The sequence below is a fragment of the Tinamus guttatus genome, unplaced genomic scaffold, assembly GCF_059628265.1.
Source record: "Tinamus guttatus ecotype Peru unplaced genomic scaffold, ASM5962826v1 Tinamus_guttatus_pri_ptg000601l, whole genome shotgun sequence".
Classification (NCBI taxonomy): Eukaryota; Metazoa; Chordata; class Aves; order Tinamiformes; family Tinamidae; genus Tinamus; species Tinamus guttatus.
This window is the reverse complement of record NW_028289135.1, coordinates 1937351-1959786: the sequence shown is the minus strand read 5'-3', so window position 1 is coordinate 1959786 and position 22436 is coordinate 1937351. Positions and strand designations below refer to the sequence as shown.

The 22436-nt window shown below is 34.5% G+C and overlaps 1 protein-coding gene across 1 annotated transcript in view; it reads right to left on the bottom strand.

Moving 5' to 3' along the window:
* The window catches only part of TTC13 (tetratricopeptide repeat domain 13), a 35959-nt gene that overhangs the window by 6691 nt on the left and 6832 nt on the right, over window positions 1–22436 (bottom strand). The window contains exons 5-18 of the mRNA XM_088534906.1: window positions 20033–20098; window positions 18514–18606; window positions 17443–17559; window positions 16572–16682; window positions 15826–15908; window positions 13970–14111; window positions 12584–12758; window positions 12026–12182; window positions 11387–11517; window positions 10933–11065; window positions 8578–8670; window positions 5103–5186; window positions 3621–3705; window positions 1359–1468 (exon numbers count right to left, since the gene is read on the bottom strand). Of these exons, the coding sequence (XP_088391032.1) occupies window positions 1359–1468; window positions 3621–3705; window positions 5103–5186; window positions 8578–8670; window positions 10933–11065; window positions 11387–11517; window positions 12026–12182; window positions 12584–12758; window positions 13970–14111; window positions 15826–15908; window positions 16572–16682; window positions 17443–17559; window positions 18514–18606; window positions 20033–20098 (1580 nt within the window). The remainder of the gene's footprint in view (window positions 1–1358; window positions 1469–3620; window positions 3706–5102; window positions 5187–8577; window positions 8671–10932; window positions 11066–11386; window positions 11518–12025; window positions 12183–12583; window positions 12759–13969; window positions 14112–15825; window positions 15909–16571; window positions 16683–17442; window positions 17560–18513; window positions 18607–20032; window positions 20099–22436) is intronic.

The following is a 22436-nucleotide window of genomic DNA, read 5'->3' as shown; positions in this document are numbered from 1 at the left end:
CAAAGATTTTTTTTCACAGAGTTTGGTGAACAATGAAATATCCAAGGTAAGCTACAAATTTACTTCAGTAAAATGTCACATCGTAATCTTTTCCTACGATTCTTCTTAAGTACAAGAATAAATGAATTGCATGTCCCTTCCACAGCAATCAGAGAAATTAAAAACATTTTGTTATGCTCAAAGTTTCTCTGGTTCAGTAGGTACAGACTGATGTCTGATCACAGATGAAGTATTTCCACCAAAGGGTATCTGACAAACACTAGTGTTCCACTTCAAGTGTGTGTGGGAGGCGAGGCACAGGTGAGGAGAAGATATTTTTAAATATCTTCTTGGTTTTGGCACTTTTGTATAGAACACACACTATATTTTTGTTAAGATGCAAGCCACTAAACTGGAACTGTCTCTGCATAATAGTGTACTTAAAACTATGGATTGAAACAGATCCGTTCAGAAAAAAAAATCTCTACAGAACAAAATTGTACAGTCCCAATTGCACTAAAGCAGTTTTCCAAGACAGTGGTGCCATATATTTTATATCATCTTACTATATTTAGACCTATAATTTAGAATGTAAATTTAAAAACTGAGAGATAAGTTAACATGTTAGTTTGTAAGCCCAGCTTCCACACACTGAAAATGTACAAGTTGTGGGAAATTTTTCAATTCAAAAATCCCATAATGAAGCAGAGGCAAGCTCTGCCTACTCAAACTTCCAGATGGAAGTGGCTTCTGAACGTCAGATTAATAGTCATGCTTTGAAAAGTTAAAGAGCTAGTATCCCTGAAAGGAGGCAATTACCGAGGGCCTGGCCCATAGCCCCCTGAACACACCTTCCCAGCAAAATGGCACAGTCAAAGCTGCCAATAACAGATACAAGATCCACAATTAAACAAAAGAAAAAGAAAAAAGGGTTGTAAAGCTGTAAAACCAAATAACAAAATAAAACAGACAGCTTTTTCCATTCCTGGATTGCAGGAATTTCCATTCCACTCAGGACGTCTAATATCCACCCAAGGTCTCACAAAATATTTCAGCATAGAAAAAAAAACTTTCCTCCTCTAGTACTTTATTACCTACAACAAATAACAAAGTCTCCCTTCACTTATATGCTCTGTTCTAGAGAATCATATCAACTGGGCCTGCTCCCTAAATATTACCCATATTCCCCTTTTGTTAGGGAAGACAGTGGGAACGGGAAGACCTCAGATAAACAAAAGTTTTAATTATTTGCACAAATGCCAACAGTGAAACACAAAATTCACTTTATGCAAGCAGAAAATGGTGTTTTGAGAATAAATTAACTTCTAATAATTCATCATTACAGCATTTCATGCATATATTGAAAACAACAAACATACTTATCTCCTGTTATTGTAATTGTGAACCCATCATATTCTTTCCCTTGATCTTTGAGGCTGGGGACTTTAGTGTTCACAGTAAACCCATCTCTTGTTTTACTGTTAAACTGCTTTCAAAAGAAAAAAGAATGGAATATTAGAGAAGATGCACAGGGACAGACCTCTTAACTATTGTTCTAAAACACCATAAAATACCTGGACCAGAAATAAAAGTGGACAACATTATTTCACTCAGTTTTTGTTTACTACTGAATGGAAGTCTCGAGTACTGAATGACGGATACTGCAATTCTATTTTATATAGTGAAAACAAATCTGCAGTCCTTGTGAAAAGCAACTGCATAAAGTTATACAGATGACAACGATATTTTCCAAAGTTGCATGTTGATAGCAACCATTTGGTGTCACAATGTAAATGCAAAAGCCTGAGTTTTACAGCTTGTATTTTCTGTTTACAGTGACGAGTAAATGCATTAGTATAAACTGGATTCTAGAACACAGCTCCTAGCAACAAATTTCTTAACTGTAATCCAGGCTCAATTAATGTTTATCCTCATCAGGAGGAAAAATATCACAACATTTTAAGAATTTTACAAAGTTGATTTAGCTAAGTGTAACATGTAGCCAAAGAGTAATAACTATGTATAAACCATGCAAAACTGTATTTAAAATAAATGCAGAAGCCCAGCTTTTGACAGACAGCATTCCTCAACTATCCAAATAACCAAACTGTGTCAATAGCACAGCATTCAGTATGTGCAGGCACTATTAATGACCATTGTGCAACAGTTGCAAGTAATTTATTCAACAGTAACACCCTGGATCATTAGCATTCTTTTGAAATAATTATGGCACATTTAAACCAAAATAATCTGGACTTACTTTAAAGAAACACATTTAAAAGCCTTTCTTGAGAAACAAGATACCATTTAGAATGAAATACAGGAAATAGAGAGATTCAAATCAGAACAAAATGTATTGGTTATGAAAACAAGGAAAAATACTTGCTGTCAGTTCTTAGAAACATTATTTCAAAATAAGATATGTATAGTCTGCTATGTTTATATATTTTCATCACCCTCTAGGAATAATCTGTATTTTCAAACCCACTAATAGCACTTTTTTCTGGCCTACAATCCAGTAATAGTAGGACCATATTAGGTACTCTGCAAGGCCCTATTTATACATTCATGTGCCAGTAGGGAACACTTAATTGTCTTTCCAGGACCAACATCTAGTATTTATTCCTCACAAGTTTTTATTTGGATTCTGTTGTTATCCACCTCGCTTCTTCCTCTTACAAAACAAAGATGAAGACAGGAAGATAAAAAGGTACTTCCAAATCTACCACCTGCTCTTTGAAAAGACACTTGTATTTACAATACCTATTGAGACACCCCATGGAAACATTCACATCGTTGTGCCTGAGCCACACAGTTTCTGTAAGACAGGCACAGGTACAGTGCACAAGTGGCTGAGCAAGTTCAAAACTGGTCTCGGCAGCAGCAAGACACATATCCTTGCAGAGAAGACTTTTCTACTGCAATTAGTCAGCTTGGTCTTGGCATCTACACATGCAGCTGCAATGCAGACAATACCCTATGAGAAAACAATGAGTTTGTTTCTGGTCAGAGTGACTTCTTCCCATATTCTATTCTATTCTGAATTAAATCCTGTTCACTTTTTACAAAATAAATACCTTGTAACAACATTTTCACAAATACTTGTGCACTTCTCACCCTAGGCTAGCTGACAGGAGGAGGGAGGCAGACCTTTCATACAAACTCAGTTTAAGTCTGATGCTTAAACTGAAGAGGATAAGAGGATACCTTATTTAACAAGGCACAGGATCCAATGAATTTATACAGAGACCATCACCACAAAGTAGAAAAAAACCTCAGTCCCTAGCTCCTTTTCTTGTAGCCTTCCAGAGTAGAACATACTGATTACCTATAACTGTAAGCCCATTATAGAAGATCACAAACCTTCCTGGCTGATAAGAGTGACTTCAAAGAACTACATTCAATATTTTGTTTTCTCTTCTTTTCTTTTACCAATTCACAAGTAGATCAAGGCTTGCAATTATATAGGACTTGTCAGTATATATCCAAAGGGAGGTTACACCCTGCATATACAGATTTGAAATGACCTGAATGAGTGTTTGCAGTTACTCACAGAATAAGGCTATATTCTGAAAAACTGGATACTTGCCAGTATAAGTTTTGTTATTTTCAGCATAAAGATTTTTTTTTCTTTAATTTACCTTCATTATGGGAAGAAGATCTTCTACTTTATGTACCTTTTCCAATGCTTCTCGAACCTCTAATAGTCCTTTTGGATTATTAGCACTGAAAAAAAGACATAGAGTTGTAATGGTTGAACATATCTAGCAAGTAAGGAAATTCATATGAGCTTTAACACAATTAACTATACCAATGGTCAGTGGAATACATTACTGAAAGTTATCTAATTATTTCTTTTCAGAAAAGTGAATTCTTGCATATTTAGCACATGCTTCTCTACTACAGCTCAAGAGAAGCATTTTCTTTCTTTAAAAAGTAATTTCTTCCTATACCATTTCAGGTATTTTTTTCGGCTTCAAACCTCAATTTCAGACTGCAAGTTTTTCTTGTTTGCTCTCAGCAAAACACTAAACAGTACTTGCATGAATGTAGGCAGGGGGTTGCTAAGGAAAGGTGGAAAAAGAATAGAGATAGCTTTAGAAATACTCATCGCAGAATGCATGCATTTATATAGCCTTAAAGGTACATAAATATCACAGACAGACTGTGGAGAAACCTACCGAAATTACTCCCTAATATGTACTAATGACTGCATCCAGATTTTAAAAAGAAGTATTTAAACACCATAGCACAAACTGCTCTGGTTTAAGCTCAAATACTACCTACTCAGTCTGGACAAGCTTTCTCTCAAGAGAGGACAGAATTCTCAGTTAATACAAAGCTTATTAAACCTTCAGTAGGTACCATAAATGTTTTCAATTTTAAGTGTTTCCAACTGTTATAAGAAATTTCTGCACTTTATTCTTTTGAAATTTAAGTAACACAATGACATTGAATAACAGAACTCAATACTCAAAAAGTTAGCAGGCCAAAGAAAAAATAGCAAAATTAAAAGCTAAGACATTTTTGGTTTTTATCAGAAGACTGTTGCCACAAATTAGGTTTGAAAGACATTTAACTCATAAAAGACTGATGAAAGTTTGAAATTTAGATTACCTTTAGTCACATTCCTTAATTTAAGATTCTACAACTGTCTTCTGTCCCAGGTCAACATCTATCAATCCATTTAGGTAAGAAGTAGTAAAGATTTCTTCCTCCTTAAAAACTACCTGTCAAATACCACAGTTTCAATATTCAGAGAAACTGTACTCTGTTCTACAGAAGGGAACCTAGTGTCTTTAAAAAGTTGAGGGGGAAGGAAGGTTGACAGTAGTGACACCCACTCATACTGTAAGTATGGGTACAAAGGCAGTATCGTTATTCATTTATAGGTATAGTGTAATTCACATAGTATTTCTTTTCTGATTGCTGATTTCAAGAGCATTTCTACTAAGAAATAGACAGGTCCGATGCTAAGTTCCGATGCTAAACTAGAATTTAGTAGAATTAAGAAAATATCTCTGAATCGTTCTGGAATCGTATGTCAGTGTTATATAAAATTCAAAATCAATGTTACTAGGGAGAAGTGGGGGGGAAAACCAAAAACAAAAACAGTAATTTACCTGTGATAAACAAGGATCCTATCTTTGATAAAATGAAGAATTTTCTCAAAATACTCCATGTACCTCATATTAATGACCTGCCCCCTACAAAGAAAAAAAAAAAGTTTTAAAATCCTTGTTTTTCAACTGTAACAACATGCTTTAGAGCTAAGATATAAAGATTAAAATTTGACAGATTTTTATCTACAGGTGCTTCATAAATTACAGGATACAACTAGTAGTTTGCCAGAACTGCTGAACTCTCCAAACCCCACTTTGACTATAATTCCAAAAGTGGACTTACAAAATATGAGTTATCATTGGTACTGTTGTTCCCTGACAAATGACATCACACGGCTATTTCCCCATTTCCCATGTACAATGCAACATATCTATATGATAATCATAGATATGTACCAGGAAACCACTGCTCTTAGTTACGCACCCTAGAAGAAATTACAGAATAGAGAGGGACTTATCAGTCCCCATACTGATTTCTCTGCGAATGAAACCTCTCCAGTTTATGTATTTGCCAACAGATGTGCTGATATGCTCTGACTGTCCAAGTACAGTTTTCTTTCTTCACTTAAGTCTCTATGCAATGTAATTTTGCTTTCATGCTTAACAGTTATAAGTAGTAACTGTTAAACAAAAATGACAAAAAGGTATATTTTCCCTTGGAACAGTAAGGAAAAAAAGTTGGTAACATCCTACTAGGATTACAACCACTCTGAAAGGGAAAATTACATACCATTACTGTACTTGAAGAAGTCCTTCCTCTTCTCCCAGTCTACAAAACAAGATTTTATAAAGCAAATGTTACCGTTTTCTGTTTGAGGAAGCAAAATCACTGTCAACCACAGGAAGGTGTATATATCTGGCTTCTATTCACTCTAAACAGCCAATTTGGACAGCTGAACTCTAATATCTCACTACATTACCTCACCGGGACAGAATCAGCCTTTAAAAAATAATCAGAATCAGACCATATATATATGCATATAGGAAAGAAAAGAGGAAAAGAAAAAGAATGAAAACAAATTTCCATATATAATTTGCCCTTGTTGTACGTCCCATCATTTTCCATCTTATTTAAAAACAACCAGAAAACTGTACAACAGGCAGAAGTGTGTCAGAATAAGGCACTGAATTTTCTTTCCTTTAGAGGCACTTGGAAAAACAGATCCAAGTGAGCCCATCTAGAAGCAGTAGTACTGCTTTCAAGAACAATTTAAAGGATTTTTCCCTCCCTGATCTCCTCCTAGTGGTTTCCATCCCTCATTTTTGCCAAACGAGCTGTGCCCATACATGCTACAACACTAAGACTACAAAAAGTTACATGCAACAGAAGACACTGAATCAGCCCAACTAAGGAAGTTATGGTAGAAAGTACCTGGAATTGCTGCAGTTGTGCTTATGATGTACTTCCAAGGGAAAGCACAATTTCCTTAGTCTATACATCAAAATATTCTACTAGTATTTAAGTTACTGCCAGTAGAACCAGTAACAAATTAGTAGGAAATTGAGAACTATCTACTCCTTTTCATACTTGGTCTCATCATGAAGAACTGAGACTAGCACTTTATGCTTACTACTCTGCTGCTACTTTCACTTGCTTTGACTGAGCATCTTATATTTTTGGTATATTTAATAATCTTGCAGAGCTGCCACTTGTCAGCCTGCATAATCTACTATTATACCTGGTTTCCAGGTAGAAAAGCTATAGAAAAAATTTAGTCTCAGCCTGACAGTACAAAAATAACTTTCAAATTATAAGCTGAATACAGAGCAATGTATGTCTTCCTGACGTGACAGTCCATAGGTGAGACTATTTTATAGTTTTTAAACAAAAAGATGTTAGCTTTGCAGCCTATTATTAATTTCAACTAGCAGCTATTTTACAGTTGATTAAAGTAATAAAAAAGGGGAATATATAATCTGTACAACCCAGTAGGAGTAAACTCTCATTTAGAAAACACAGGCATGCTTCAAAAGTAAAATTTAAGAAACTATTAGCACTTACATTCATTTCTTTTAGCCCTTGTCTGATCCTAATAAAATGATCAGGAGGGAATCTAATAGCAGACAAATATACTATAAAAAGATGAGCTATGAAAATAACTATTATTCAGGATGCAAAAGTGGTCAAACAGGTATAGGTTCCCAGGGTGAAAAAGGATATAATGAGCATCCTGCTCATTACAGCTTCAATAGCTGAAGTCTGGCCAGTATCCCAGATGAGGGCATTTAGGCTGCTAAAATCTAAGAAAAATCCTTTAATAAAATCCCCGAATAACTCACTCCATCTTTGGAGATCTTCCAAACCCACTTGGGTGCCACCCTGTGCCATGTACTGCAGGTGTCCCTGCTTGAGCAGGGGGGTTGGACTAGATGATCCCTAGAGGTCCCTTCCAACCTCAATCAATTTAATTCACTGTGGGCCTGCAATTCTGAATTTTCCTACAGTTTAATTCAGAGTTCTAAGGAATCACCAAAATATCAGGAACAGCAGATTAACTGGGGTTTTGGGGGGCATCCTCAGGGGAAAGTAACATACTTTGGCCAATAAAAAACAAAGCTGTTGACACAGAGATGGTGCATAGGGACACAACTTTAGCAGATTAAGTGTTCAGAAGTTATTTTCAATGTGGTTAAGAGACATTAAACTCTTCCCTTTGTCCTCTCTTTTCCACAGAAGTACTCAAAAAGAAAGAAAGAAACAAAAGTAGGATGACAGACCACAGATTCCCTACTTCCTGCAAGTTGCAGGTAGGAAGGCAAGAAGCAAAACAAGATGAAACCTGGCTAGGTACTTACTCACACAAATACACTCTGCTCCTGTGATTGACAGTGATGTTGCCACACTGAACGTCTCACCCTTCTACTCCTCCTTGGGAGGTAGCACTGTCACAACTGCAACACTGAGCCTTGCAGCTTGGGAGAAGATGGAACGTACAACAATGGTTGATCCTTTCATCTGTGACCACTGTTAACAGGTCACTTATTTTCTCCTCTTTGCTTTACTTTTTCCTCCTCTGAGGACACCCAAAATGCTATATGCTTCCTCTCTATTCATTTAGAGAAATTGGTACTAAAAGTAATAGAACAGTAGTGTTTCATTATCGCTGCTACTAGCTTTTAGAAGCAGTATTTGTAAAAAATACACCCATGATAATTAACCTTACTTAAATGTAAAAAATTAGATTATTTAGGAATAAAAAACATCATGTAAAAATATTCATATTCTGGGTACTATTCATCTCTTCCCAAAACACAGCTGTAAAAGGATATTCCTGAAATTCAGGAATAATGAGAAATCCCCTGAGGAAAAATTTTGAGCACAGAGGAAATGAAATACTGGAAAATATAAACTTTTTTTTTTGAAAGCAAATATACAGTCAACATTGTCCCGTTCTGTTTCATGACGGTATGTATTGGTGTGACTGCTTGGTGAGAGAAGAAGGAGATGAGAATCTGTTTGGTAAAAGTCTCATACCTGATTAAATTAATGTGATTATTGAAACCTCTGCTAAGGCTTCGGGCAGGCATTTGATCCAGCCAAAGCACAGGCTGGTCAGGGTCTGCTATCCTAAAAAGAAAAAGAATATTAACATTTGCACGTATTTCTCTCTTTACATTTGCAATGTGGGAAAAAAATAACAGTACATCTTAACTTGTGAATTCACAGGAACTTTGTTTATACACATAATTTCAGGGAAAAGTTAGAATTCAGAGATCACAGAGACAAACCTTTTTATTGAAATGCATAAAACTTTTATAAGAGGAAGAAAACACCTCATAATAATCTTTACGTAGCTGGAGAGTTTGCTCCAGCTGCTATCTTCTATTAGTCAAACAAAGCTGGAATGTATCCTACAGTTCTCCCCAAGCTTCAACCAGAGGATGCAATGTGCATTCATTCCCTTAGTTAACAGGGGTGAGCCAGAACATTTTCAGAAGCAAACTTCTTGTACCGAAAGCATCTTTGTGCTTGATCAGAATACTATCATTCTGTGGGTAGGAAGCATGCGTATGCTTTCTCCACTTTTTGAATTTAATGTCATAAAAATGAGGCTGCTCACATCTGATGTATGTCATTTAGCAAGCTAACAATTAAAACAAAAGTGTACAATGTAATTACAAGTACAATAAGTTAAAATACAAGTAGTGTTTTGTATGGGTAGACTCTGTACAAAGAGGGTAGACCCTCTGAATACCATCTGGATAAGCAAATATTATTATTAAAGCTATACTCTTACTACATTTCTTCCTCTTCCTCACACTTATTTCATCTATCTGATGTGGTTTCCTATTAAACTGTGGGGCAAGAATCATCTTTTACTTTGCAAGAGAATCTAGCGGAAAAAAAAAAAACACCAAAATTTGATAAATTAATAAGACAAATGAAAAATCTGATTCTCATGGCAAACAGCATCCATCAGAGTCACAATCAAGTTTAGGACTGGATCTACTAAGAACCACCTACATATTAGGTGCTTGCAAGGTAGTGAAATCTTCACAGCAGGCCAACTGCTGTGCTTGCAGTAGGACATTCATGATTTTCCAGTATTTCAGCTTTTAGTGCCCTGGCATTAACTACCTAAAGAGGCTTTTACAACTTTTTGGTTCCTAAAGAATTGAACCAAAGTGAATAAGATGACCAACTCCTTTACGTTGACTTCCTAGATTTAAAAATTGAAACATGCCACAATTTTTTCTTGTTCCCAATAGTGAACATTGCTGATAGGATAATGGCAGAATGAGAACTTTAGGTATATTACTAATCATTTCAAGTAGATTATTAATCAATTCTGGCTCCTGAACTCCCTGAGCCTTAGAAACTATCATAAATTGTGAAAATGTTCTGGGGAATTCCTATGTGCTCGCTCTAGTCCCACACTTCTTCCTGAACGCCTGCAGTCAGCTCTTGCTGGAGACAGGATTCAGGAGTATCCTGGCTGCTGGGCTGACCCAAGGCAGACACTTGGACATGGCCTGGGAGCCCCCCTGCTAACTTTTCTTACATAGGAATATGAAGAAAAAAAACACCACCTCAATAATCAGCACACAGCGGTATTACAGCAGCTGTTATCTATGAAAATTATCTATGAAATGATTTTGAGGAACAATAGCTCTGAGGAACTTCTTCCGAGTATAACTGCAGAAGAGAGGAGCCTACTCAATACTGCTCAGACCTTCCTTAAGGAAGGGAGCACTGGAACAGCCCACTGACAAGAGATGTCTACATCAGGGAAGACACAGATCTCAAATTTAGAAGATTTAGCCTCTGCCATTATCAACCTCCAACATCTCAGAACAAACACATGGCTAAAATTTAGTTTAAAGGGATGACCTAAAATAGAAATCACTCAACTATTAAGTATCATATATTTAACAACTACCTATTGATCTAATTAACAACTATCATCCCTATTATCATGATATATTAGTACTAAGGTTTATGGAATAATTTATTATGTTCACCCAACAAAACATTCACCTGTCCTTTTGTGCCTGTAAAGCATCTTTATTTTAGTTTTGTAAGAACTGGGGGGAAGAGAAGTTCAGGGTGGGGGGGAACCTAACACCCCAAAAAACAAGAAAAGTTCAAACTGAACACTTGGCTTGAATAAATTGTTATATAGCTCTTTATGGAATGCACATGATTTTGTACAGACTGCACCAAAACAAACAAGAAGATACATTAAAGGACACAGGCTGAAGTTACTTACCCAGTTCTAGCAGAGGAAGAACAATTGTTTAATCTGTTTTGCCTTCAGCCCTCTAGTTAACTGAAACATGCATCATTATGACAAGTTAAGGCTTATTCTGCCTCTTCCTTTACCATTACCTTCGCCATTTTACAGCAATATCAAACATATCTCTCCACTGCATCAATCTGGTTTTCCCATTCATCCGAACTTTTGAGTTTGCCCAAGTCCGCTGCACAGCTTGCATTACTTCTAATGTGGCTAATCCCATTGCTGAAAGGGAAGGGGAAACCACAGGTATAAAAAAAAACAAAAAACAAACAAAAAAACCCACGACACTCATTTTTGTACAGTCAGGAAACTATAGCAAGGAAGTGAAGCACTTACAGAAAAAGAACCCCCAAGTGTCAATAAAAACCATGGCTGCTAGCCCCAAATTAGATCAGGAAATTTATGATAAATGGTTAAAAATTTTTAATTATAATTTTTTGAAATGTATAGAGCATAGGATTAATTTGCAGATCACAAAGGCATGGCATTGAATTATGACTACATAAAACTATTTCACAGATTCACAGATTGTTTTCAATATACCTCTATGTATTCTTTTATTTGGAAGAAATCCTGGTGTCTCGTATTGCATCATTGAACCCAGATGATCAGCTACACATATGAGGTCTTGCACACCAGGCTTATAGCTTTCAAAATTCTGAAATAACACATCTCTTGTGGAGAAGAAAGAAAGAAACATATCAGACATTGAAACTTTCAGGATCTATGCTGAGAAGTAAAACAAAGATTTGCATGTATAGTAATCAATATTGCTGGTGTGGGAAGTACTCAAAGCAGTATAAAAGAACATTCATTCTTCCTCCCACCCCATTACACGCACAAAGCCATACTTCAAATCAAATACCGGTCATACTGAATTCAACAGCAAATTGTACTACTATAAAAAGAGCAATTTATCTTTAGACTTTAACATTAATAGTACATAAAGTAGAAGCCTCATACTGTAACTTCTCTTTCAACTTTGTAAATGTTTCAGGAACTACAAAGGTAGATCTTATTATATCCCCCTCACACACCCATGCTTACATTTTAAACTTATTTTACATAAAAAAGTGACTGTATGCAAATAAATCTGGAAATGAGTTTACAGCAGGAGAAATCCTTTTTTTTTTTTATTGCAGCTAAAAAGGAGGATATTTAGGAAAAAGAAAAAACACTCACTTTATATGTGGCTGCAATCCTGGCTGTTCCTCATAATTTTCTATAAGAAAAGGAAGATTTTTGGCCCAGTGGTCCTTAAAATTTCCAGGGAGATCTGTATCAATATTGTACTCTGTAAGAGGGGTATCCAAATGTGCATGCAAGTATCTAGAATACTCTGGAGGAAAGAAACGCAATAAAATTAAATACCATTTGCATAATCAGCCTAGTTATGTAATCAAACAAAAAGAAAAAAAACAGACTGTACATTTGTCAGTTATCTAACAGTAAAATCTTAATAAAGAAATAGCAAAATTGGGTGATTTTGAATTATTTAATTTCCAAGGCAGAAATAAGTCTTTAAACTCTTTACTGCTACACAGAATTTTTCTATCGGTGACCCAACTATTTGTCACTATTTGGTGACCCATTTTTTAATAATATTAAGAAACAAAAACCTGTGTATTTTCAAACAGGCATACTCAACATCGCTCAGTTGCAGGCTGGTTTATTTAAAATAGCCTCTAACTATAAACATGATGCTTGCACTTACAGGGTTCTCTGAGGACTTCAACTTACCTCGGAGGTATTTAACTTTCAGATATTCTGGGCTGGCCTTCTGGCCCGGTAATGGATCATTTAACATAACTTTTGTTTGAGCTTTTATGCCTTCATAAAACTGTCCCATTGCCACATGGCTGAGACCTTTCATATATTGGCATACTTCGTTGTAGGGTTCTAGCTGTAGACATCTCTAGGAGATTAAAGAAGCAAAGCACTAACAAATTAAGAGAGACAACAAGTTTTCAAACAAGCTAAGATGACCTGCACCAAACAAGAGACGAACTGACTGAAACACCATTTTCTATCACTATTTTCTTTCAAATGATGCTAAGCACTAAAGCTGAAAACATTTTTCTCACCTTTGCTAGCAGTTTAAGAAAGAAATGGGCATATGCTCTTGATCACACTTAATTATGAAAATAAATCACATTACTAACACAAAAGCTTCATTAGTTTAAGCAAACTAGACAGGACATACTACAGATGACATTAGTAAATGGCCATTTTTTCATAGTTCAGCATACATATTGTGCCATTTCTTCCGTCAGCATCTTGGCAAGTTCATGCATAAGTACAACTTACTATGTTACAGTCTGCTATTTATTATATGTTAATCACTAACCAAATTCATACTATCCTTTAAAAGTAATGTTCTGATTCTTTTCCTAACAGTTACATCTCTCTTCAAATACATCAGTATCTATAAATTGTGTTATATATGTGAAGCATGTAGCAATAATTGACAAAAAATTTTCTCTCCTTAGATGCAGGAAAAAACACACTCTCATTCAGAAAGAGATGCAATTGTTTCTATATCTCATTTCATTTCTTGTTTTAGGTATATGAACATACAATTACAATATGTGCCTTTATTGCTCTGTTTGAAAAAAATGGTAGTATTATTTAATACTAATGGAAAGGGGCGAGATTTTGTTTATCTACAGAAATACGTGCATTTTACAAGATCAATAAATGACTAAAAACTGAGAGATACGTCACAGGGGAGAAAAAAAAGGATAAATATTGGAACTTTGTATGTTTATTTTAGCATTAAAAAAAAAAAGAAATACTTTCCCAGATTTTAAAAATTCACCCCAAACTAAAGTATCAGCAAGAATGCAACTACTAATTTCTAAAAGAAAGAAACAAGCTAGAAAGCCTTTCAACCAGAGCTTGGTTTTAGAAATTAATGAAGGAGGAAGTCTCCTAATTCTAGCCAAATTTGTTTTTCAGGTCACATACATCATGTATGTACACACAAAATCTGAATTTTAATTCAAATGCTTATCTGCATTCAGACTGAAAAATCTTGTCATTTGTTGATTTTAGTGCATTTTTTTGTAATTAGTTGTACTTAAAACATTCACAATATGAGTTTATTTAGGATCTTACACTGCTTACCTTAAAATTCTTCAATGCTTCATCTAAGCTACCATGATGATAAAGCATCATTCCTTTGAGTTGTAGTGTCTGAACATGATTTTGATTCAGCAGCAAAGCCTTCTGGAAGTTCTCTGTTGCAGCATCAAAGTTGCCAAGCTCTCTGGGCAATTACAGGAAGCGTAAAGTGAGGTATATAGTAAGTAACAGTAAAAACAAAATTACTCATTAAAAATTGTTTTAATGAGTCCATAGGAGATACCACTGAAAGAAATATGATACTAAGTAAAAATTTCTTTAACTAAAATAGCCATTCGTGTAGTAAAAATGGTAATAAAAAGCAGATACCCAGAGTTTTCATTTACACAAATGTGTGCTCTGATATGCAACTCCATAAAACTGCAAATGTTCATAATTCTGAGTGGATGTAAACCATAAAAAATGAGCTCTATCTACGGTATTGCAAGAATCAAAATAATGATAAAAAGCATTATTGGAACACTATCTACAATAAGTCTTTCAAGCTTCCAAAAGAAACACTTTTATACGCACACTATTCAGCTTAGGTTGTGTTCTTTTATCTACTATATTGCTTTTTAAAATCCAAGATCATTAAATTCTTTCCACATCATATTAAATGAAATTGTACCAAACAACAACGCTAAAAAAAAGTTAAGTACATTTGCAATAAATAAATTTTAGACAGAACACTAACCACAGCTCTTTCAGATTTTTCATATTTGGTCACTAATTACGGTCTCCTTGGGTGCTAAACACTTCCACAGAGTCTCTGGTGTTGTCCTAGAGATCCTTTATCTAACTGGTGAGAATTTACAGAAGACAACAGTAGTTGTGCTTCGGACATTAAGTGTTACAAAAAGAAAAAAAAAAAAAAAAAGGTTAAGACCAACTCTAAAGCCCTCCTTATAAACTATATGATTTTAGTCAGGTCCTGACAGAGACTCTCTCTAGGTCACTCAGACACCTTACGAATTTCCATTCCACCAGGGAAAATTGTGTTCTTTTTGGTGTCTACCCATGGGAAGAGATACATTTCTGGACCCTCTTTCCCCCAGCATTTCTTGAAGACCAAAGAACTATTGAAGTTTTTCTTCTCAAATGAAGTGAGTGAGGAATATTCTGGTTAAGTGACTTCTGTATTATAAAACAATGGTCTATTGGAAACCAAATCACTTTAAAGCTTAGTTTATGCTCTTGCTATTCATAAGGTACCTTCTTCCTTAATAATTATTTGCAGAATACATTTAAAGAAATATTCTATTATACTGCAAATCAATTTACATTAAGAAAATATGATTAAACTTAATACTTAATCAAGATTACATGTTTTTAATTCTAGTTGATAGGTAAAAAAATGCAAGTCTCTATTAAAGACCTGTTGAATGGGAAATTATCTATATTTTCAAAACTGTAAATCTTTTTAGTGTGAGAGTAATTAACATAGAATCTAGCAGACCTGTGATTCTATAACAATGACACATAAATCATCCAGTAAGTTATTCATATGTTTTAGCAGTACAACAATCTCAGAAGGCAACTAATGAGTGTATTTAACTAAATATTTACTTGCAGTTTGTATTTAATAAATCATTTTGCATACATGAAGTAGATCTTACAAAAACTCACCATTCACCTAATCTTTCATTTAAAATTACTAGACACTGAATTAGAACTACAAAGCAAACCTGAATACTATTCATATTGATCACATCCTGAACATAGCTATATTGGCTGTAAAAGCTACTAAATATGCACAGGATTCTCTATGGTTTTATAACAAATGCATAAAACAGCATGCTGGAAAGAACATAAACAGATTGCAAACACAATCATGAAGAATTTTTAGGTCTGATTACCTGTACGCTTGTCCCAGACTTTTATATGCATCTACAAAGTCTGCTTTCTGCTTCAGAGCTTCTTTGAATGATTCAATGGCTTCCTATAGAAAAACACCAGTGGAAAAAATACTTTATCACTTACTACATCCATTAAATTGTAGCATTTAGAAGATACACAGAAAAGGTGTAGGTGCAGAAGGCACACAGAAAGCATCAACTTATTACAAAAGTCCATAGGGTAATCATCACTATGTAAAAAAGAAAATTGCAATATTCTTTACAATTTAACTAAAGCCTTAGTTGGAAATCTTCTGTCTGTTTTATTGTCTATTACAGGAACAAGCTATTCTTTCAACATTTTAGGAGAATGTACTGATGGAATTCCTTCAGACGTACTTTTAAACTTCAGCCTAGCTCCTTAACTAACAGAGCCTCTCCTTACAGCCTTTGTGTTTGATTCGTAAGCCTTTTAATTTTTGCAGATCAAAAATCCCCTTCAGATCTGTACTCTGCCTTTATTCCTTTATTGAGTGCTGTTAGTTCCACAGATATCCTAATACAGAGGTCCTAATAAAACTCCGAACAACTGAAGAAATCACTTTCATACAAGAGCAAGTACCACTGTTGGCAGAAATAGAATGGCATAAGAATAGCTAAAAATAAATATACACGCATGTTCAAACAAATATTTTCCAAGTATTTTATGGAAAGAATGTTGACTAGAAGCCTTTCTTCTATGTGTAAATTAGTAAATATAATTTTACCTTCAAAAGTCCTCTGTGGAAAAAGGTTAAGCCTTTATAAAGCATAGCTATAGGCTGATTTTTGTTCAGTTCCAATGAGTGCTGAAAATCTTCATGGGCTGTTGCATAATCCTAAGATTAAAAAAAAAAAACAGATTTTAGATGACATAGGAAACATACTTGTATCTTGATAAAAATTAACTACATGGTTTTGTTTAGTATATGAAGTCAGTATCAGGGGCAAGCAGCAGTGATTGCCAACTGCTACTCAGAAGAGCAAAGAGAAATGAATGTAGAATACACTTGCAATTTTCCTATCAGCAATTGCTGTTTAAAACAAATCAAATGGAAACATAGCTGGAAATAAGCAGAGTGAAATCACAAAAATAAAACAAAATAGCTGTTATTTATTATACAATTTTTGAAGATACAATGTAGTGCAAAATAAGTAACTCATCAATGTAAAAAGAGTTCATAGCAAAATAGATTGTTAGCATCTTCGTAGAATTTTTTTTCCCAGTATATATGATATTTACTGTCTTGGATGTAACTCTTATAGCCATTTAACAATGCTCCTTAAATGCTGCTGTAGGGTTTTTTTTTGGTTTTTTTTTTGTTTTGTTTTAATTATTCATGTCCTATTCCTCAAACACACAAAACAATCCCAGATATATCTTACAGTTAACACATGTGCTTGCCCTTTGCTTCTCTGTATTAAAATAGATATTCAGATGAAATGCCTCAAGGACACCCCAAACTGTTGGAAGTCAACTACAAAAGAATATTTTTTTTGTTTTTAAATAGGAAAGATGCTTTTGAACGAAAAGTAGCAACTGATACTCAAAGAGAGGAACAAAACACAGAACAAACATAGCCTCCCAAATCCACTAACCTCTGATATGAAGTAAAGGGTACCTCTATGCCTGTAGAGTCGGGCCGAGGGTTGTAGCTGAATAGCTCTGGTGAGATCAGATAAAGCTTCGCTAATTCGGCCGAGAGGGGACAGTATCTAAGACGCAAAAACAAGCACTTATAGACAGAATGGGCTGAATAGAACAATTACTAGTTTTAGAAATTTGAAGATAATTCTTTTAAGTTCAGCTATACTAGAATGAGTATATTTGATGGAACAGACTGGAAAATATGAACTTAGAATCTATTACCCAAGATGAAATGTGAAAAAAATTCCCTCAAATATCTATGTGCTTAAACATCACCAGCACCCTTTGAAGAAATATAGTAATTCACATAAAAAGAGGCCAGTCAAAGCAATATACTCCATTTCAAGTTGTTTCAAGATATTCAACCAAAAATTTAAAATATTCTCATAAATCATCTTAATTTTGACAAAAGAGATTTTTCCAATGGAAAATTGTCTACTTTCCAATTATTTGAAAGCTCAACTTTTATATATGTAGACCAAAATTAGTTACAGTACTTCCAAATCATTAAAAACATGAAATTTTTGAATTACAATTACCCATTAGGACAATTACCATCATTACAATGTTCTAAAGTTAACGAATATTTATGCTTTTGATATATCACAGAACTCTTGCTTGAAATCCATTTTCTGTGATTTAATTGAGCAAAATGTGATTTTTAAAGTTAGAACTGTATCTGAACTACAGTTTAGTTATATAGTTAAAAATTTATGAGGTGACACTAAATGCAAACATTAGAGTTAAGTCATGTTTTGCTTCATTATGTTTTAGAAAAGCATAATGTTGCTGTCTGTTCCATTAAAAACTAAATACTTCCAGGTAACAATGCTAACCCGTTGGCTATAGTAGCTCCATAGAATATAGGGAATATTTAGTTTTAAAATAAAACATAAGTCACATATTTGTAGAACAAAAATCTTAAAAACAAGAAGGATTTTTTAAAGGTGCTTTAATCACCAAATAAGCAAAGAAATACTCAAAAACATGACAGAATGTTCTGAAAAGACAAAGTTGCTCACTTCTGCTCGCTGTTCAAATACTTCAGGATGATCTGGTTCTAGGCTAATTACCCTACTGAACTCAAACAGAGCCAGTTCAGCATTTTTCATGTCCTGAAAAGAAGAAAACAAACAAGTTAAACCACTGAATATATTTACAATAATACATTCTAGAGACTGAAGTACAATTATGTTGGCTAAGATTTTGAAAGCACATCATTTTACATTACATGCTCTTCGATCTTGCTAACAAGATTAAGTTGCAACATACAAGACATATCTTTACAAATTATATAAACAATAACAAAAAATATTCTTTATTTCTCTCTCTGTGCTACACCTTTAATAACTCACTATTAATAAAACTGTGAATAAACATTAAAGTTACAGCTCCATAGGTGGCATTCTTGACAACAAAGGTGGCTCAGGCTCCCATGCATTTCCTTCAAGATCAATTCAACTACATACACAGTTAACTGGACTAGAGCTCAAATACCAAAGTTTTCATCAGCACTGCCTATAACCTGAGTGTGCTGGGGAATGGGTTGATGCTGTCAATATTTTGCTTTATTTATATAAAAAAAATGTTATATAGCAAGTTCTATATCAGGTTTCATTGATATTTTTCTTCTTTTTGAAGTTAGAAATTTTATGAGATAACACCTTTTCGTGTCTGAAATGGTGTTCACAGAAACCATAAAGTGACATTTTCTCAATGTATAACAGAGAAGAAAAACTCTTGCTGATGATAACATGCAAATAGGAAAAACTTCAACCTCCTGTCAACACTGCTGAAGAATTAAAGACTCTGCACCTGGGCAATTTTTAATGGAGTTATTCAACTCCTCTGCCTTACAGAATTCCAGCAACCACTCAAATCATGATTCAGTAGGCTATAGAAACTCAAACTACATGGACCAGTCTACTACTTAATCCATTTTTTTTCTCAGGAAATTGAGCAGTCATTTGCTACTAATAAAAACACTTGAGTTTTTCTTTTATCTGTTAGACACATAATGTATTTTTCTTTTGCTCTTTAAAGCTCAACTAAGTGAAATTTGTGTTAATACGAAAAAGCTACCCATTTGTTTAGGAAAAAAAGACCCAAGATCTGTACTGATATTAACTATGAAACACGATGTCAAATTAAGCAATTTAAGCTCAAGCATTTTTGTATAAAACCAAGGAGGTATATACTACCAAAACATACAGATGAATCAAGTGGTGATGTAAAGGCTTACAAGAGCTGGCAATCTTTTCAAAGGGCCATAAAAGACTCCTCCACTTGCAAATACAGACTAAGTGTGCAGTCACACCAGTGGGACTCCAAAAACTTGCCTCTTAAAGGCAAGATGCTGCTCATTTTATTACTAGATAAAATAGTGGCCTTCAAGAGGCCACTCTTTCCAGCTTCCTACTTCAAACTCAAAGCATCACTGTAGTAGGACAAGTGGGGATGTATGTAATAAGTTCTAAATCTAACTCCATATGCTCTCACATCCAAAAATTCAGACAAATTTTTAAACTATTAACTACTCACATGTAGTCCTTTTTTCCCATACGCTATCCCACGTCCATAAATCGCACTAACCAGCTCTGGCTCTTCCTGTTCAGATTAAAAACAAATACAATAATCATTACCCCTCTCTAAAAAAAATAGTCAAAGGTATCTTCCTTCAACATATACTTAATTCTCGCTAATATTAAATAGTAAACAATGAAAAAACATTATTGCCAAGCAAAGGTATTAAACAGATTATATTACCTATAATTTTTAATTTGGTGGAATTGTTTTGTAGGATTTGTTTGGAAAATGACTAATCTCCACCAAATTCGATGGGAAGAGGAGACTACACATAAGAAATAAATACATTCACACTGCTTCTAACATGATTTAGAACAAAAATGTCCAGAACTTTTGATTTTTTTTCTTTTGACTATATCTATGATCTAGTTCTATAACATAAAAGGAAGCAAAACTAAGAACTACTCTTAGCTCTCCTTCTCTGACTTCTGATGTTGGTCTAAGTTTCCCTATATATTTTTTAAACATAAACAAGAAAAAATAACAGGCTAGAATTTAATTAAGATGTTTTGATACCAAGTATCCAAGATATCAAAAAGACATCATTTAACCAACAATGAAAATAATCCTACTGGCTTCATTTAAAAAAAAAAAAAAAAAAAAAAAACACTTCTCCATCCCATTGCTGATATTGTTTCTTAAGCACTGCCCTGTGCATATCTACTCAGGGTAATCAGAGTACAATTATAGTATCAGAGACCACCCACCAAAAGCTACATACACATCAATATATTCTTCCATTACAACTTCATTACTTGTAGCCTCACCAGTAATGACAAGGCATCTTCTGTTTAGTGACACTGAAGTGACAATAAATAAATACAATTTATTAACTGAAAATTTGCTTTGCTCTGAATTGATTTAAAAGATAGAAGAATTGATTTAAAAAATACAAAGTAGGAAATTGTGAAATCCAGATAAAAATCTGTACACAGGCAGCAGCTAAACTGAGGCATTCTGCCAAACAGTTCTGCTAAATCTGAGCAAATATTCCTTGGTTGAGATTTAAGCCCTTTTCTTTCCAATGACAGTTTGCAGAACTTGAGTACTTATGTGGAAGCATCTTACACTAGGTAATGTTACTTATTTTCCTTTATAATTTTTATTTCTCCCTCCAAACTTAAAGAGCTGCAACAGCAAAACTGATTTTCTTAGTGCAACTCTGTCTATGCAACCAAGTTTCCCTGAAAGCCGGTCAGGAATTACAGATCTTCACCCTTCACCCCAACACAGGTACGCAACAAGGTTTGTAGCACAGGCCACATCTCATTCAACTAGGATGACTGCCAACAAGCATTTCATTGACTGCACAGGTAACTGGTACACCCAAAGCTGACACCTTGCTGGATGTGAGTTGTGTCCAAGCGTACACTTGGCAGTGTCAAGGTAACTTTCAGGTAACTTTCCCATTTTAATACAGCAGCTAAAGAAGCACTGTTCAATTCTCTTAAGCATTTTAATTCTCACTTTACGTGTGCTGGAAAATGCTTCATGGGAGAGACAATGAACATTTATCACTGCTTCACATCCTTTCAGACATCTATTAAGTATAATGTTCATTTCTACTGAAACATGCACATGACAAATCTTCTACTGTATTATGTACAAACTTTTTAGAATTTCTTTCTACGATTGCTATACCTTGCTCACTCTCATTTTTATTAAGTTTTCTTCTTACTCAGGAGGGGGCAGAGAAAAATTTGCTAGTGAAAAGTGCTGCTTCAAAAACCACTTATAAAATATTCAAGAGAAAGGTTTCATACCCTAAAAATCCAATTCACACCTTCTTGTCTTACTGATAAACATACAAGAATAATTTCATTAAGTTAGGATATTTTCACTAAATTGAAATATGAGCTATGTGAGTTAAAAAAAAAAAAATCACATGCCAGTATTTGGGATTACTTTGTGGCACATAAATGCATGTTATAACCAGAGAAGATTGAAAAGCTCTCTCATGCTTCTGGTAGTCCCAGGTTCTTAGGCATACAAATATAGAGCAATGTAGTACTTGCCACTATCAATATGCCATCTCTGACGCTTTTTGCCTTATGTTAATGGCAACAACAGTAGGCAAAAAAAAAAAAGACACATACGAAGAGAGAGAGAGACATACGAAGAGAGAGAGAGACATACGAAGAGAGAGAGAGACATACGAAGAGAGAGAGAGACATACGAAGAGAGAGAGAGACATACGAAGAGAGACATACGAAGATCTCAACATCCAGTTGGAAAGTCAAGTTTGTGCAGGTCAGATTTCTGAAAAGTTTTTTTTAACAAAATGTCATTAAAAAGTTTGTTCCGATAGATGAGAAAAAGTACAAACCAACCAGCCAGGCTACCTGAATCATATGAGAAT